This window comes from Phyllopteryx taeniolatus, chromosome 8 (assembly GCF_024500385.1).
Source record: "Phyllopteryx taeniolatus isolate TA_2022b chromosome 8, UOR_Ptae_1.2, whole genome shotgun sequence".
Taxonomy (NCBI): Eukaryota; Metazoa; Chordata; class Actinopteri; order Syngnathiformes; family Syngnathidae; genus Phyllopteryx; species Phyllopteryx taeniolatus.
The window spans coordinates 7,587,145-7,605,547 of record NC_084509.1 but is presented as its reverse complement, the minus strand read 5'-3'; the positions used below and the strand labels follow the sequence as shown (position 1 = coordinate 7,605,547).

Below are 18,403 nucleotides of genomic sequence, written 5' to 3'. Positions count from 1 at the left end.
TAAACAGCATAAATGATTAAAACAAACTATAATTGAGAAGTGTGTGGTATGTTTTTCCAGGCTTCTTTAGGTTGGTCCGTGTTATAGAATCCTTGGTAAAACAAGGCGATCCAAGGGATGTATGTCCTTCTTTTTGTGGCTCAAGAAAATGTCGGTCACATTTTGTGAGCAAAATCCAATTTTCCAGATTGGGACAAACAGCAATTTACGCCCCTTGCTTTCACTTCCCATTCATACAACGGGAATTATTCAAAGGTGGTGTGTCTGGCCATTGTTCAGCACCGCACATTCCTCGCTGTTTGGGCCTGATGGATAAAAAGCAGGGTGATGTCTATCTCTGCTTTGAGGGATGAAGGCTTGCAATGTGGCAGATTGATTACCCTCATAAAGTCCTCTGGGGTAGGACTGCATCCTCACCGCCGTGTTGTGTCACTGTTTCCCAAAAAAAAAAAAAACAATCCCTCTGCATTTTGAATTGACATGGAAATATGGAGCAGTGCCATTAATATTTCCAAAAAGCAACTATATAAATGTTTTGAATGCAATAAGACACATGCAGAGTAGCCACTCGCTTATTTTTTAGCAGCCTGCTTTTAGCAACGACTAATTAACTATAATAGTTGAAGAAAAACACCAAAAATCATCTTTTAAAAAAAAATCAGCTGATGTTGAATGAGTAATGATTCAGTGAGCTAAAAGCTAAATGCGGCTTATGTGCTAAAATGGGTAAAAGAAGTACTTAAGGTTTAAAGGACAAAAAGACAAGGTTGAAGTGAGCAAAGATTTTGCTAAATGGGGCTAATGCCGACCTCAATGGCATAAGAGAGGAAAAGTCCTTAGAAAGTTCAAAACATTCAATTAACCACGGCTTATGTTGTACAGTAGATGGAAAGTAAGCTTGCTTTTCCCTCCTGTGTCTCCATTGAAGTTTCCCTGCTGTTGCTGAAGTAGTGCTGTGAAAATGTCCTTCTGTTGTTAAATTGCAGTAGTTCAGACACCCGTGTCTGCTTTCACGTCTGCCTTTTCATGGCGGCATCTTGAGACAGTTGTCCGTTTCGCTGAGTTTTGCCCAAAAGACAAAACACCGACGTCCATGTTCCATAAAGGCACTTGCTAGTCGGTAGCCATCTTCACCATTTCCGTTAGCAACACGTAGCAACAAAAAAACGCTTTGAAGTAAATGTTAACTTTGTGGCAAAAGTTGGCAGGGCCGATACAACGGAGCTACCTGACGACATTACTTCTAGGCAACACACAGTAAGTGAACTACAATTCCCAAATGACTGTTAGACCTTCCTTCTGTATCCGTTCCATATGGCTATACTGAAATAAATACATCTTAAAGTAACGCCTAAAACTCGGGTGAAATTGAGAGAGACAAAAACGGTAATTTTTAAGCATGATAGCCCTTTTGCACTGGGAAAAAATATCACAATATGTGTTTATTTTGTTGTTTGCTTCAAACCCTGTTGAAGATTGAATCTTTTGTGGATGCATTTGAGCATGAAATATATTAAGATACTGTAATGTACTGGACATCCATTCCATCTATCCATTTTCTCTACCGCTTATTACATCAAGCTTGTAATGGCAGAGGCATTTATAGCCAAAAGTCTTTGCTTACATGCTATTTTTGTGTTTCCTGTATCCACTATTACTGCTGAAACGAAGCAAATTTCCCCATTGCGGGACTAATAAAGGTTATAAATATTTATTACTTTTAAACTTATAGGTCCCTTTTCTCAAGTGACATGCGGTGACATACTAATTAATTTCGCATTTCCGGTTCCGGTCCCTGTGTGGTTGTATAGCGTTTTTGTGTATTATGGTATTTTCTTTTTAAACACCTGCTATTTTGTTGGTTACTGTCCACTATAATGCAGTTCCAGCCAGACTTATGTGACAAGTGTGCTGTATCACCAAATCACTTATTTGGGGGTTTTGCGACTTCATGGCACGATAGCTTAGCAATTAGCATGAGCTCTCCGTCTTTTCCCTGTTAATTACGCCTCATTATCCCTTTGTAATAACGATCCCTTTCAGGAGTGAAGCTTATTCGCTGCCATTGAGTCTATGATTATTGATTTATGTTTTTGTTGACACCGGATGCGACGTGGGCGTTGGCTTCCGCGGCCCGGCATCGTGTTTAGCGCCGTTAGCTGTAGCTCCTAGGTAGCTGGCGGGGGGGGGGGGGGCGCAAAATAGCGTACATTGCATTCCGCAATACGAACAGCGGAAAGCAGGCAGGTTGGGCAACTGGTCAATCATGTGGATGGACCGTTTTGTTTATTTTATTAAAACAATATAGAGTACATGACACAAGCAAAAACCACAGCCAGGGCACCGTCATAACATCCTTTTTATTTTGGTGACAGAAGTCAGAAAATGCACTTTCGGGCCATTTTTGCCAGAAACCGTTCTGTTGCCGAAAATTTGGTGCATCACTACTAGTGCATACGTCTACTTTTGTAAATTGAACCACTGTACATTACAGCTATGATTGGCTGGCGACCAGTTCAGGGTGTACCATGCCTCTCGCCCAGAGTCGGCTGGGATAGGCTCCAGCGACCCTAGTGAGGATAAGCGGTAGAGAAAATGGATAGATGGAATGGATGTCCAGTACATTACAGTATCTTAATATATTTCATGCTCAAATGCATCCACAAAAGATTCAATCTTCAACAGGGTTTGAAGCAAACAACAAAATAAACACATATTGTGATATTTTTTCCCAGTGCAAAAGGGCTATCATGCTTAAAAATTACCGTTTTTGTCTCTCTCAATTTCACCCGAGTTTTAGGCGTTACTTTAAGATGTATTTATTTCAGTATAGCCATATGGAACGGATACAGAAGGAAGGTCTAACAGTCATTTGGGAATTGTAGTTCACTTACTGTGTGTTGCCTAGAAGTAATGTCGTCAGGTAGCTCCGTTGTATCGGCCCTGCCAAATATTGAAGCCATAATTTATTAACTATTATGATTATAGAGTAATGATTATGTTGTGCAATTAAACGGCATGGCGAATTATTTTTATCCTATTGCATAATACACTGCAATAACTGTTCCACTCTAATGTCCGTGACATAATTTAAAAAATATGAAAATTCAGACAAATTGTTCTGGAAGTGAATTTCTATTGGTTGGCAGCTCTGCAGTCATAGCCATAAATGCATAAATCGTGTTTCGGTTTTCAGCCTTGGGTTCCTAATTTTTGACTTTTGGTTTCGGCCTAAGAATTTTCTTTTTCTGATTCGGATGCCTCCCGGACGCATTCCTGGTGAGGTGCTCCGGGCACATCCCACCGGGAGGAGACCCCGGGGACGACCCAGGACACGCTGGAGAGACTACGTCTTTCAGCTGGCCTGGGAACGCCCAGAAGAGCTGGATGAAGTGGCTGGGGAGAGGGAAGTCTGGGTGTCCCTGCTAAAGCTACTGCCGCCGCAACCCGAAAAATGGATGGATGGAGTATATGCTACAGCTAGCTCTGTCGCAGAGGTCCTTTGAGAATAAATGCAGTGAGTCTCGGGCTTTTGTGTGTGTGTGTGTGTGTGTGTGTGTGTGTGTGTGTGTGTCTGTCCTCCTTGTGCCTGGTTATTTATAAAGCAAGTAAAGCCTCAGAACATTCTGGGCCGCCGCAGACCTCTTGGCCATGCGCGTACGCTTTGTGGACAGGCTCAACAAGAACAAAAAGAGAAAAGTGCTGCAGATTGTCTTTTTTTTATGGAGTCATATCTTACCAATGCCTTTCACTTAATTTGCTGTTGTCTGTTGTTTTACGACTCATTTGTGGGCTTCCATGAGTCACGTTTTTGGGTCAGTCGGCCTCCTTTAACTTCCTTTTAAGCAGAGCATTCCTCAATTTAATGCTATTGCCTACTTTGGAAAGCGCCCCCTCTATTTTCCCTGACCACCTCTCCTGGAAAATATGAATCATTTTTCAAAGAAAGAGAAGGTACTGTTACACACGAGGGTCATTTTCCATTTTGTCTCCTTCAATTCCAATTAAATGCTAAAAGGTAGAATGTTTAGCTTGTTAAAGGTACATATTATATCATGTATGTAATATTTATATACAGTATGTCTAAAACACTGCTCGCCGCGGGGCCAATGCCGAGCACAGCTTTTGTTTGTTATTCGCCGTCAAAAGTAATAATAATAATGAAGTGCGCGCAAGTTCACATAAAGACTGTAAAAGCATGGATTATATTTTCCCTAATGGAGGCAGCAGCACTTCATCGCAAAACAGCTAAATTACACTTGTCAATAAGTGAAACGGATGCAGCCGAACACAAATATGCCTCACCACCACCACCATGTTCACAACTTTGCCAAAAACTTGAGTATTTGCCACTTATCAAAAACTAACACTGTTAATTGAACCCCTAACCCAAGATGGCAACCCTAAATTTTAACCCCTAACCTTTGTTTGTAATCGTACCGAAGCCCGACTTGAGCGTTGTGTTCCTCTTTTATGTGGAGCCTTTGGAAGGTGATGCAGGAGGTGGGCTGAACCTGGAAACCGGCATGGAGGAGGCAAACAGATGTGAGGGTTTAACGAGGTGGAGGAAAGGGATTAACGAGCGGGTATAAGGTGTCACTTGATGCCGCAATGTCACTCTGCTCAAGTAATTGCACACACGGGCTACATCCTGGCCCTCAGGAAAAGGGAAGTCTGGTTGTATAGTGCATGGTAAGAGATGTGCCGTGTAGGAAGGGGCATGGCTATAAATAAAGGTTTGAATGGACATTGACGTACTAGGCCTCGGAGCTCTCTGTTTGCTCTTTTTGTTTTATGACAAGCAGAGTACTATGTCACCATGATTTACGAGGCGACCAATCCGCTATGCAAAGAAAGTGGGTCACAAACATGAAATCCATTCCACAACATGATAGCTGTTTGTGGAAAATATGCTCGGTTTCATGCTGGGTTGAAACCCTATTGTGAAATTCTAACCCTTGCTTGGCACCCTAATCCTTCTTTGAGAACCTCATACTGTCTTTAAACCCCAATTTGAAACCCTAGCACATCTTGAAATTAGGGCTAAGTGAAAGCAGTACCTCATGATTAATTACCCCCCCAAAAAATCACATTAATCATGTTATTACCACAGATTAATCACACAATTTATTATGTTCGCACATGCTCCTTTACCTTAACTGTGGATGGATATCTGAAATGCGGTGCAGGTTGTTATAAGGTCAGTCAAATTTTGCTTGACAAGTCAATCCGATGTTTTCGGGGAAAAAAAGGTAGGTAATTTGCATACTATGCAGTGCTGAACTCTCTTTTGATCAAAGCGCAACTCGTATAACAACATCAAGCCCACATCCTGGTCTTAAATACTAATTTGAAATTCTGACCCTTGTTTGAAACCCTAAGGTTGTGTTGAAACCCTAACACTGCCTCAAACCCTGACTTTAAGCTCTATTTTGAAACCATTCGACTTGAAACCCATATTTGAAAGCCTAATTTGAAATCCTACCTTAAAACACAAACCATGTCTTGAAACCACAATTTGAAACTCTAACCATAACATAAACCAAATACCTTGTGTGAAACCCTAACCCTGGATTGAAACCCTATTTTGAAACTAACCCTGGTTTGAAATGTCATACCCTAATCCTTGTTTGAAGCCCTAATTTTGTTTTGACATTTTTATTTGAAACCTTAACACAGCTTGAACCCCTAACCTGAAACACTAATTTAAATTTAGGGATTCAAGGTGTGTTAGGGTTTCAAATTAGGGTTTAAAGACTGGGTTAGGAGTTTAAATGCCTAACCTAGACTTGGAACTCTCATTTAAACCTTAATTTGCAACATTAACCGTCTTGAAATACTATTTTGAAGCCATAAGCCTTAAAACCCTAATTTGAAACCCTAAAACAGTTTGAACCCTTACTCCCTTACTTGAACTCGAACCCCTAACGTAAACCCTAAATTGAAATCCTAATCTCTGATCAAACTCTTATTTGAAACCTTGTCTTGAAACCGTACTTAAAAACCCCAACCCTGTCTTGCAATCCTAATTTGAAACTCTAACTCTGTCTTGAAACCCTAATTTGAAACCTTAACCCAGGCTTGAAACCCTAGATCCTGTCATTAAACCTTAACTTAAAAAAAAAAAAAAAAAAAAAAAAAAAACTAACTTGACATCGTAAAACCTGTGCACACGAATAATATTTTCCACATGATGTTTAGCTGTCGCGATGAGGTGCAAAAGACTGCTAATGCGTGTGAAATGTTCCCCTTTTAAAATCACATCAATATTCATGTGTTGTGATGTCAAGACGAGAGCATGCGAGGAGGTGGAGGAGGAGCTGTGGGACTTTAGATTAGGGGTCAAACGGAGGTCACAGAATGGAAGCTTTCCCACCCCCTCTTCTTGTAGCAGAAAGTGGGGTACCACTTACTGCAGCACTGTACTGTGCAGTCTCCCGCGTGTATGTGTGTGTGGAATGAATGTTGACTGTAGCTAATTGAGCAGCAAAGCGTGCAAACGAAGCTTATAGATGTGTTTTGTGTGGTTATTAATATGTCATGAAGGCAAAAATGACGCCACAATAGGCTTTTACGTCAACTGCTTTTCTTTGCAGTCGTTTTAACCTTTTGCTTCTTATCTGCTCCTGTTACTGCTGGCGGACACAAAGAATGCACCTGGCTTTCCAAGCCACGAGTCGGCCCCCCAGACTCTGACCCGAGGTAAGACATGGAGAGAGTCCAGCTGGTCCAGACAAAAGTCAAACCGTGGGCCGGTTCCAACTGGTCCAAACTAGAACCAGGTTCACGTCTCTCTGGCTGGTAGACCAGGCCACATGTAATTTATTCTTTTTGTATTTTATTTTACTTTTAAATGTACTGCTATTAATTGGCAAATCTTAACTTGGAACACTAACCCTCGCTTAAAACCCCATCCCTTACTGGAAACCTTAACCTGGTCTTGAAACCCAAATTTTAAACCTTGAAACCTTAACCTCGTTTTAAATACTAATACCCTAAACTTGCTGTGAAAGCTTAATTTTAAACACTTGCCCTTTCTTAAAATGCTAGTTTGAAACCCTAACCTTGGCTTGAAACTCTAACCCTAACCTAATTAGAAGGCATAATTTTAAACCCACTCCCTGGCTTGCAACCCTAATACAGGCTTGCGTCCTTGATTTAACACCCCAACTCAGCCTTAAAACCAAAGAATCCAATAATTCCAAAGGGGTCCAATCTTACTGCTTGCACTGAGTCCTCGGTCCAGCACACCTCCACCACTCCAACCCCCTCTACCGACATGCCCGATGGTCCGTTTCAAATAGTTTCCACATTGCTTAGTGTGCATGTAACCCTTTTCATTCTCTTTGTGATCAAACTGAGGAACAAAGATAAGAGAGTGAAGAATGCACCCACTGCCATTGTGATTGTAGGTCGCCTGTAGAGACACAATGCTATTGAGAGCTTTTTTTTACTCCTCAATGCCTCTCTCTCGCTCTTTTTTTTCAACTGCATTAAAAGTGTTCACCATATAGAGGCAAAGTTTAAGGCCTCTATTCAAGCAGGCTGCTTTTGTGCCCGCACGCAAGGCTGCAAGGAGGTGGTGGAGGCGGGGGCAAAACCTCTCCTCCACCTCCATTTCCCCCTAAGCACTGACATTCTAGCACCTGTTTCTCATCACAAATCCATTAATTTTTCACTGAATTATTAAGCGAGGGAAGCACACACAATGCTTTTGGCACTCTTTTGACACTGAAGGGCGGAGGGGGTTGCCGTGGCAACAGAAGCGGCGGTAAAGTGGCGAGTCGGAGGGGAAAAGGAGGGGAGTCATCATCGCAAAAGGCAATTTATCCCAGCGCTCTCCTGGTAAAATGACGGGATTAATAAAAGACGGCAGATAGCAGTGAGGCCCCCGCGTGTTAGCGCTCAGATCATCTGCGTGCTTTAGGAAGATGACGAGTGAAGAACCTGGCAAGATGGAGTTATTAAAAGAGAGGTCAGGACCTACGACATTGCAGCTATCACTGGAGAGACCCGCGGGTGGGATCTGAAGTGGGAGAAAACGTTAGCTGAATAGGCGGCGGGAGGATCCTCCCTTTTGTAGACGAGACTAGCCCTTCCTGTGTCTGGTCCCTTGAATAATTTCACGCAAGAGATTAAGAAGGAAGAGGGCAAGAATTTTGGCTGTAGCCATTTATGGGGTCGAGCCTGTTTGTTTTGTTCAGTGTTGCCACAGTTACCTTGAAAAAGTAACTGATTACTTGAACTTGAAAGTAACTTTACTGATTACTTGATTTCAAAAGTAACTAAGTTAGAAAAAAAGTATTTTTTTTGTCAAATGTCAGCAGGAATGCCACTTATCCACAGTACATAAAATTGGCTTCTTAATGTGTAAATAAAAACATAGCAACAATGAAATACACTTTTTACTAAGCAAAATAACAAAAATTGTGTGCCAACAGTGAAATCGTGCATTATTTTTTTTTCTCTCTCATCACTAGCCACAAATTATTAGTGATAGTGAGATGAAGCTTCATGAAGCGTTGTAACACTTTGGCAATTGGTTCAAGTACTGGTCCATTTCTTGATTCTTCATGTGCACACGAAACAACTTGCTGTATAAAGTGTATAATCACAATATACATTGCAATATGGTGGTTGCTGTGGCACTTGGAAATGACGATGAATGACAAAAAAAATGTTTGACCAAATATTGTGTCGATATGAAATAATAAAATATTGTTCTCTGTGCGCAACTTTTTCAAAATGATAGTAATCATATATAGGCAAAAAAAATTAGAATCTGGTAGAAAACTCAAATTGATTTCAGTACTCATACATATAGAGTCATTAAACACTTGGAAAAATACTTTTCAGAGGGCAAATTCCTGCCGAAATTCTACATTTAAAAATAAATTCCATTGTTTCATAAGTTTATGTTATGTTCTAGTTTCTAGAGATGGTGAATTTGTAATTGTCATTTGCTGTAAGCTATAATCATCAAAATTATACATGAATAAAAAATCATGACATATTTCAGTGTGTGTGGTGCATCTCTAGAATATGAGTTTCACTTTTGGAATTGAACTGCTTAACTAAATTAAGCTTTTGACACAATTATAATTTATTGAGATGTACCAGTATGGCAGCTTGTGTAATGTGTTTGTTACCTTTGGACAATGGCATAAACCCACGTTTTCACAGAGCTGCTTGACGGGGTCTATATTGCTGTGTTAAAGTGTCACACATTGCGCCAAATTCTGAACCATTTCCTGAAGCGGTCACATGGTACTGCCGGGCATCATTTTCGCCCCCTCTCCCAAATGAAGGAAGCCTCGATCCGCGCCTCGCGGACACGCCCCCTTCATTACTCGAACCGCCTCGAAGACTGCACAACCCATAACATCACTACAAATCAGTACTTGATGAGACACATTGATGATTCAAAAGTAACTATTGCTGGTTTGAAAAAGTAACTGTTGTCTTATTACTTTCCTTGGAAAAATAGCATTACTTTTCTCATTACTCAAAATGGTGGCATTTTGGGGTAACGCGTTACTGGCCTGACTCGTTTTGTCAAACAATTGTGACATTTGTCACCTTTTGATGAACGCGTCCAGACTCCAGTCGCATCGGATACATATCCGATTTATATCCACATACGAAAGATGCCTGAGTCGGATTTGAAAAAATTTGAATTGTATTGTTCATATTGACATGAAAAAATTCAAATACATGTCACGTATGGGCAAAAAAATCGGAATTGACCTGCAGTATGAATATAACTACAGAGTGAGGGAGCAATAGTGTGAGGTATGAAGATGTAGCTATACAGCCCGTTACACAAGACAGTTTTTGTCTGTTTATTTTACTTGCTCACTATCTTGTGTGTAGGGTACGATGCAGGATGAAGATCGGTTTTAAAGTCGACCTGCGGATTTTCGACGTAACATTACACACTTTTCTACTTGTATTACTTCAACAACTTTTTTTCAGAGCCCTTCCATTGTGCATTAGGGGTTGAATGGGTTTTTTTTGTAGCAGACTATAATGTCATTAAAGTTGAGTCAAAGTTGATTAATAGATGATGGTATTTTCCAGCACATTACAGTGGTCCCCAACCTTTTTTGCACCACAGATCGGTTTCAAGAAAAGTCATATTTCTCTTCAGCAAGCCGGCCGGTCTCATATTGTGTTCCATAAGACAATGTTTTAACAGGACATCATAGCCAGGCTCCAAAAAATGAAGCATTTCTCTGTTTCACTGTCTCTATTTCACTTGTGTTTTTATTGTATTTGAGGGTAGACTTGCATATTTTGCAAGTGACTGAACTACCGGTCTCGTTTTTGGTCAAGTATTTCCATACGCTTGCGGCATAGTATGGCTCTATGCTGTACTGCATTAAGTTTAATGATAGTGTCGTAAAGCGACAGTGGACGTGAACGAGGGAGTTGGCACTAGCTATCAAGGAGGTGTAGCTAGCTTAGCTGCTTTTTACCAGTTCGCTGTCCTGTGTGTAGGGTACCGATGCAGGACGTGGCAAGGGGAGTAGTTGAAGTTGACCTGCGAATTTGCGAATTAATCACGTTTTTTCTTTTTTTTCTTTTTTTTTTACTTTTATATCTGCACTCCAGACTTTCCTTTTTTTTCTGTGCTCTAATTCCCGTGTCCAGCCCCTTTAAGGCGTGAGCGAGAATGAGGGAGCCGTAGGTATGAAGGAGGTGTAGGTGTAGCCCCTTCTACCCTGGCCACGTGAGCCGGCTTTCCCTTAGCTCTTTACCTGCTCGCTGACGTGTGTGTGTGTGTGTGTGTGTGTGTGTGTGTTTGCGTGTGTGTGCGTGCGTGCAAGCGTGCGTGCAAGGTACCAATGCAGTATGGGGTGTGAAGACGAGCCTTGGTAAAACGAACGAATGCACAAAGTATGAAGTTTAACACTTGAGACTCACTGGCCATGCCCCTTTTGTGTTGAACGAAGTTGTCGTCACCAGGCATCTCATGATCTCAATGTGTGGAGCTGCGTCGGCTGTGTGAATGCGCACTTGGGCAAGGTTTGTCAGAAAGGTGTACCGATAGGTGAAAACATCTGAACAGGTACGCCTCTGTGTTGGTGTCCATGCATTCCCATTATGGTAGTTTGCCCTTAAGTCCAGTGCACCGGATTAAAAAATAATTATAAATCAAATAAAATAAAAAAGTAATCTGGATCAGAATGATGCAAATGGACCAAATCCATTTGCCAATTTTATTAGGATCAAGATCGCATATTCTGAAATACTCCATTTTGAGATTTGATGCTATCCAGACCAATCTGATCCAGATGAATTGTCTTTTAATACTGGCCCCAGGTATGAATGATTTTAGCCAAGGAGTAGCAGACAGAGCCCCCCCCCCCCCTGCACTCTCAACAACAATCTGGATCCTTGAGCAGAAACGGCCCAAGCACTTCAAAGCCTAACACTATCACCTAGAGCCAAAACATGTTGTAGCAATAGCAGAGCTAACGTTAGCATCAAGCATTCTAGAAGGACCAAGGCTAGTTTTTGTCTTGGTGACTGGTTTAACGATGAGAAGAAATAGACGTATTGTCGGTTAAGCGAAACACTCAAATGTTTATCAAATTATGGCCAGTTTTATACTGCAGCAGTCATTTCTACAAGACTATAAAAGTATATTTCACCCTACTGACGTTGTTTTCCCTAAGATGTATGTGTTGTTTTCTTTGGATGTGTGCTGTATTTATTGTCATGGCTAGAATAGCATCCAATGAAGTGATGTTTGTGCGGGTGGGAGTGGATCAATACGGCATGTGATTGTTCCCGCTTATTTTCTCCTCCAGGGACTCTCACTGTGAGAGTTAGTGTCTTTGCTCTTTGCCTCGTGTTCGAGTGGTTTGAGGGCAGCACAGAAAATGCTGAGATCTGTGTTTAAAAATGGAGGTTAAATCCATTACTTCTTAGCTCTGATGTGTGTGCAGATGAAGCTGTGGAACAAGTACAAGGTGACCAGCATCCCGTCACTCGTGTTTGTGGACGCGGCCACGGGGAAGGTTGTGTGTCGGAATGGTCTGCTGGTGGTCAAGGACGATCCCAAAGGTGAGCCTGCATGGCATCATAGGTGTGACAATAAAGCAACAAGACTTTGGTAGTTAGGCTCGTGACTCAATGCCAATTGGCTACCTACCTATTTCCTCATAATTCTGATGTGACGTTCACTGAACTTTGTCTGTGCTTCTTTTTCATACTTTTTTATGCAATATTTTGTGAATTAATATGTGCTTCTTTTTCAAGCCCTTGTGTGTAGCACATTTGTGTCACGCTCTTAAACTGTGCTTCTTTTTCAGGCTTGTAGCGCACTCATGTCACCCATTTAGTGCTTCTAGTCTGTACTTCTTTTTCAAGCTTTTGAGTGGCCCACTACTGTTTTTTTCAGGCTTGTGTAAAGCTGCTGTCACATTTTGTAACTTCTCTCATTCTGTGTTCCTTTTTCAGGCTTTTGTGGAGCACATCCATGACACATTTTTTTTATTTTTTATTTTCTCATTCTGCACTTCTTTTTCATGCTTTTGTGTCACACACTTACTATTTGCTTCTTATCGAGGCTTTTGTGTAGCACACTGCTGTCATTCTTTCACATTTTTTCTCATTCTGTGCCTCTTTTTTTGGCTTGTGTGTATTATGCCGCTATTGCACTTTGTCACACTCTCACTCTGAGCTTCTCTTTCAGGCTTTTTTTATTGCACTCTCCTGTTACGCTGTGCTTCTTTTTCAAGATTGTGTGTAGCATACTGTTGCGACTATTGCACTCTGTGCTTTTATGTAGTACACTTTGTCACTTCCCTCACTCTGTTTTTTTGGGCTTTTATGTAGCACACTGCTTTCACGCTTTGTCACTTTTCTCACTGTGTGCTTCCTTGTCAGGCTTCTGTGTAGCACACTGCCATCACACTTGTAGAGTACTCACATTAACATAAAATTTACATTCTTTTCCGTTCCTTCACAGCTCTAGTGGTGTACTAAAATGTGATTAGTCATGGGAGAGAATTGCATGCTAATGGTGACACAGCAGAACACCCCAGTGGATTTATTTTCTTCTTCGCTTTTACTGTCTGGCTAATGAAAGCCAGAACAAGCCTGCGGTGCTATTTGCATGTTTCATTAACTGCGCTTGCAAATGAGTTTATGGTGGACAGGACATAAATCTCTAGCTGCAGTAAAGCCACTTACGATTCATAAGTATATTACTTAGTCGTATATATGTATTTTTTCTTTTATGGGGAATGTTTTCCTTATTGTGTTGTAGTGTTTTTTTTCCCATGTTTATTAAGATTACTTAATATGAATTCATAACAGATAAAAGCTCACAAAAAAAGAACAAACAAAAATGTTCCCAAATAAAATAATTCATGATTAAATGATTAAATTATCAAAATATAATAAGACCTATAGTAGCAACAAATAAATAAAATTATAAAATAAACATAAAGAGCAACAAATACAAAATAAGTCAAGTACAAAATAAGTCAAGTAATATTAATACAATAGCAAAAAATAAAAAGAATTAATAATTCTAAAATAAATTATCTAAATATAGGCTATTGTTATGACTTCTTGTGTTTTTTTTCACCTGTAATGGTAAGTAGGAAAAATGTAAATTCAAGTGAAAATTTATCTGAGCAGATAATCATGTCTTGGTCCACCAGCATGTGACTCTTTTTTTACATTCTCTTCTTCTGTTTCTTATGCTTAATGTAACATCAGCTTGTGTGTTAGTCAGAAGACCTTGTGTCATGCGTTTCTTGCATTTTCTCTGTGCAATTTCTTCCCTTTCTAAGCAAGCCATAAACTACAACGACAACTCTTGGTGTTTCCCAGTTACCCATTGTATGTGTGACGACACGAGGCCCCTTATGTTAAGTAAACGTGACAGTAGCTAGAGCGTTATTTAGATCTTTGTCATCCATTTCGCGCTTTTCCCTGTACAGTCTCTCCCCTTTCTTGTAAGGTGTAAACTAGAAAGACAGCTCTAGGTGTTTTCCAGTAAGCAATTGTATGTTTGTCACCACAAGGCTTCTTATGTTTTGTTAACGTGTGACAGCAGTTGATGTTCTAGTCACAAGACCTTCGTACAGTATACTGCGTTCCTGTGCGTCTGCTCTGTGCAGTTTGTCCTCTTCATTGGGAGGTATAAACGAGAAGGACAACTCTTGGCATTTCTCAGTAAACAATTGTATATTTGTCATCACAAGGTGGCTCCATGTTTAGGATAATTGTGTAAGCAGCTGCTGTGTTATCCAACATGGGTGAAGGAATGATCCTGGCGAGCTTTTTCCGCGTGGATGAAAAGGCTGACTGGAGTGCCTGCAGCCAGTGTGTAAGATTGAGAGTGTGCAAGCAGCCTTTTTAGCCTCAGGACCACAATGAGCGGCTGTGCCAGTTGCGCTGCAGACGTGTCATTCCTGCCTAATGAAGCCCCGCGCATAAAGGACCCATTATGGAGCGGCCATACAGGCCTTTTTTTAGAATTACCTCCACCACCCGCGCCCTCCCTGTTTAACTCCACTCTCTAGTGCTCGGGGCTAACAATGAAGACACCATGAAAAGGAAGTGAAGTGTGGCCCAGAGCTGGAAGGAAGGAGAGGATGAACTGCTACGTTCATGTTTAGTGTTCCCTAAACCATCCCTAAAACAGTGTGATTTGATTTAGCTACAGAAAAAATTGGTGGGGATGAGGAGACCCATAGAAAAGTCTCAAGAAGCCATGTCTTACAAACACAGGAAGTCTGCCATTTTGGTTCAAAGGGGCCATTTTACATCAATTTGGTCGTTTCCAGCCGTAAGGCAAACACAAACTCATCCTAGAAATTGTGTTCATCATAGACCTATTTGAAGCATGTGTACTAGACAGATGACCAACACTAAATGTAGATTTAGTTTTCATCATTTTGTTTTACCACCCACACACAAACGAGTAAAGGCTTCTTTATACTCACGCGGGCGGCGACCGCGCTGACGTCACTCCGACTATCCCGCGTGGACGTTTGCCTTTTTATACTCGAGCGCAACCCATGCGCGCAGTTTCGAAAATGTACTGCAGTTCATTTTCGGGGGTGTCGCTGCGGCTGGTATTGGCTAGGACACCATAGGGTGGAATTTCTTCTGCATTTTTTGGCCATTTCCGGTAGCCGTTTTTACTTTCCTTTCCGTAACAAGGAAGAAAGCAACAACAATGGCGACCGTGGAACAGTGTCTGCTAGAACAAATGGACCCGGATGACCAGATGATACATTTAATTAGGCTGCAAAATCGATCAAGAAGGCAGCAGCGTCGGTGGTATGTGGAACCAAGGGGAATGCTGAGGACATCATCACAGCATGTGACTAAAACGGACCAATCACGAGAGCTGATCTCCGCAGCATTCTACGCGCAGCAACAATTTTTGCCGTGTGCACGTCAAGTGATGCAGAGAGGCCTCGCGGGCCAACGCGTTGGTCACGTGATGCAATGCGGGCGTTGTCGGCTGTGCAAGCACGGGAGTATAAAGAGGCCTTAAGCCTGCAATTTTTTATTATTATTATTTATTTATTTATTTTTTAATATCCCCTGAAGCAAGTTAGACTTGGCGACATAAAATTTGGTAGGTGTGTCTGTCATTCGTAGACCCAAAAAAGAAGCCTCAAGAAGCCATGCCTGAAAAGTCACGGGATTAGTTTGAAGCTGCCCTTTTAGGGTCATTTTAGCCATTTTTCCAGTGATCCTTGAAATACTCCTCCCAGAGATTTTGTCCGGCTACAACATTTGAACCACGTTACGAGACAGATGGACAACACTAAATTGCAAAATGTTTCATTGTGTGTGTGTGTGGCAAAGTTACAGTATATGACTCGCCCTAATGCACGAAACTAGTAATAAATTTTGCCCCTGAAGCCAGTTTCCCTTAGCAACATACAATTTGGTAATCACGTCAATCATGAGTAGACCCACAAAAAAGTCACAAGAAGCCATGCCCGAAAAGACAGTTTTTGATACTTATGAAAACATGCATGTTAAGTTACTCAAAAAGGACTCAAAATAGTCTTTGTTTAGTCTTCTTCCAGCAAATAGTCACCAATGTTTAGTCTTCTTCCAGACCTTGGCAAAGTGGTGAAACATCCAAAGTGCTAACTTGAATGGTTGCTAAAGACTCGCATGTGTGAAAATTTACAAATCTCATTAAGAGTTCCTTCTACTTCCCCCATTGTTCTGAGTATTAGTGAATCAATTAGCCTAATGTACAATTGTTTGAACAGATGATACTTGAATCTGTACTTGTTTTGAAATAACACTAAAAACTTTCTCAAACTTGTGTAAATCTCAATTTCTCCTTCTTAGTTCTGTGGACTTCCCATTGTTCTGAGAATAGGTCCATCTATTTATATATAGTTGTTTAGTTGATGCTCATGGAATCTGCAGTTGTTAAGAAAGAGCTCTAAATTACTTTTCCCCAAGTTTGCATATTATTCTGCAATTGTCCTTCTTGGATTTTCACCGACTTCCTTGGAATTTGCCTATTGTTCTGAATATTGGTCGATCCAGCTATTTCTGTCAAACAAATGTTCTTTTAATGTTGTCGTGTTCAAACATATTCTTGAACCTTCAGCACCAGATTTTGGTGGGCTTTTTTGTGTGTAACCCTGAAATCTTACCGTGCAACTATCGTGGATGTCGGATTTTCGCTTTTCCCTTGCCGCATGGATTTTTCAACTTTTTTCCACTGAAGGGCCACATACAGAAAAAATAAAAATATTGTGTTTATGAAACATGCTAAAACCAGTTCAGTATGCTTTTGTTCTACCTATACAAAACAGTTAAACATCCAAGCAAAACGTCTTCAGTATTAGTGTGATATCTAAATTTAAAAATTGTCATGTCTTGTAACATTCAACTTACAAAATTTGATAACCTGTGTATGTTGTAATATTAAAGACCCTGTAAAGTTTTGTTTTTTATTTGTTTTTAAATAGATATGTTTGAAGGTAATTGTTCTCAGTCTTTGCACATATTTCCAGTTATTAAGTACTAAATTGTTGAGCTATAGCGTTAACCTCTTTTTAACCTTCTCAGTTGTCCGGATTTTTTGGGTGGGACTAAAAAGCTACCCCAAAGATGCATGTGGGCGAGGGTAAGGTATTTATACAATACAGTCGACATGCACGTGGAAAAAGCTCGCCAATGACTCATACAGGCCTGGGGCGTATACTTTCTGGCTTGAGTCAGCCTTCCCCCACTACATGAGTACTGGGCGCTATCATTTCATCGTTGGCTAACCGTCACAATTGCGAGTTCGCAGTAAAGCCTTGGTCCATTTGTACCACTACAGTACAAGCTATGCCTTCAACCCCAAAAAATGTGTCTTCCCTAACGTGTTATGCCATGCGGTGTTCACGGAGAAAGCCGATGGCGAATTTGATGGCTCCACTGCGAATTGGACAGCTATTAGCGGCTAGTGGATCCGTCCAATACTCCACAGCCTCGCTCTATGCGCCGCACGCCACACAACCAGTGTTGGGAAAGTTCATTGTCTACGCGAATTTGTTTAAAGTTCAGTTCATCGTTCCAAAAATGAACTACTTCATAGTTTTTTTTATTTTTTTTCTCATTATTTTGCTAACAGGCTATTTCCCTCAAAATACTGGCATTTCATTTTCTCATTGTTGCCACCCATTCAGTTTCACCCTACAATCGCAAAAACATGAGAAAAGCTGATAGATTCAATGGTGTCTTTTAAAATGAGGGAAGAAACAGGACTTTTTTTCCTTAATGTGCAAAGAAAAACGCAGCACAGTATGAAAGGAACGCTGGTGAAAGGACATTGATAACTTTTCATTCCTTGCAGCTGTGGTTGATGATATTGACTATTTTATCTATTCTTATGTTAAAAAAAATAATAAATTCCATATGACAGTGTGATCGCACAGTGTTGTAACTAAAGCATTCTGATACAAGTACGTTTTCCTATGAATACATTTTTACAATGATGTACTTACTGCATTACAAAGCCAACAAAGAACACATTCACTCATATTTACGCAGTGTCTCTGAACGCAACTCTCAGAGGCTGATTGACAGGTGAAGCTTGAGCAGGGCGTTTTTTTAGTGCTTTCAACGGACGCGCCCACACAGTCCTACAGCTGGAAGGCGGGCTGAATGTTTTGTTTTTTTTAGCCTTATTTTACATTTTTTTATATTTTTAATTAATTTTGTCAATTAATTAGAATTGAAGCATTTTTTTTTTTTATTTATGGATTTCTTTTTTATTATTATTCATAAATTTTGTGGGCTTGTAAAAAAAATACTCCTATACTCCTATGGTGTGTCAAATTTACAAGATATTTTTTGTCGCTTTACAGGGTCTTTAAGATTTATTTACAACTTTGACAATTTCGAA

General features: G+C 40.6%; 1 protein-coding gene across 1 annotated transcript in view; it reads left to right on the top strand.

Moving 5' to 3' along the window:
• nxn (nucleoredoxin) overlaps nt 1-18,403 on the top strand; it is a 49,075-nt gene that overhangs the window by 19,234 nt on the left and 11,438 nt on the right. The window contains exon 2 of the mRNA XM_061781643.1: nt 11,955-12,072. Coding sequence (XP_061637627.1) covers nt 11,955-12,072 — 118 coding nt within the window. The remainder of the gene's footprint in view (nt 1-11,954; nt 12,073-18,403) is intronic.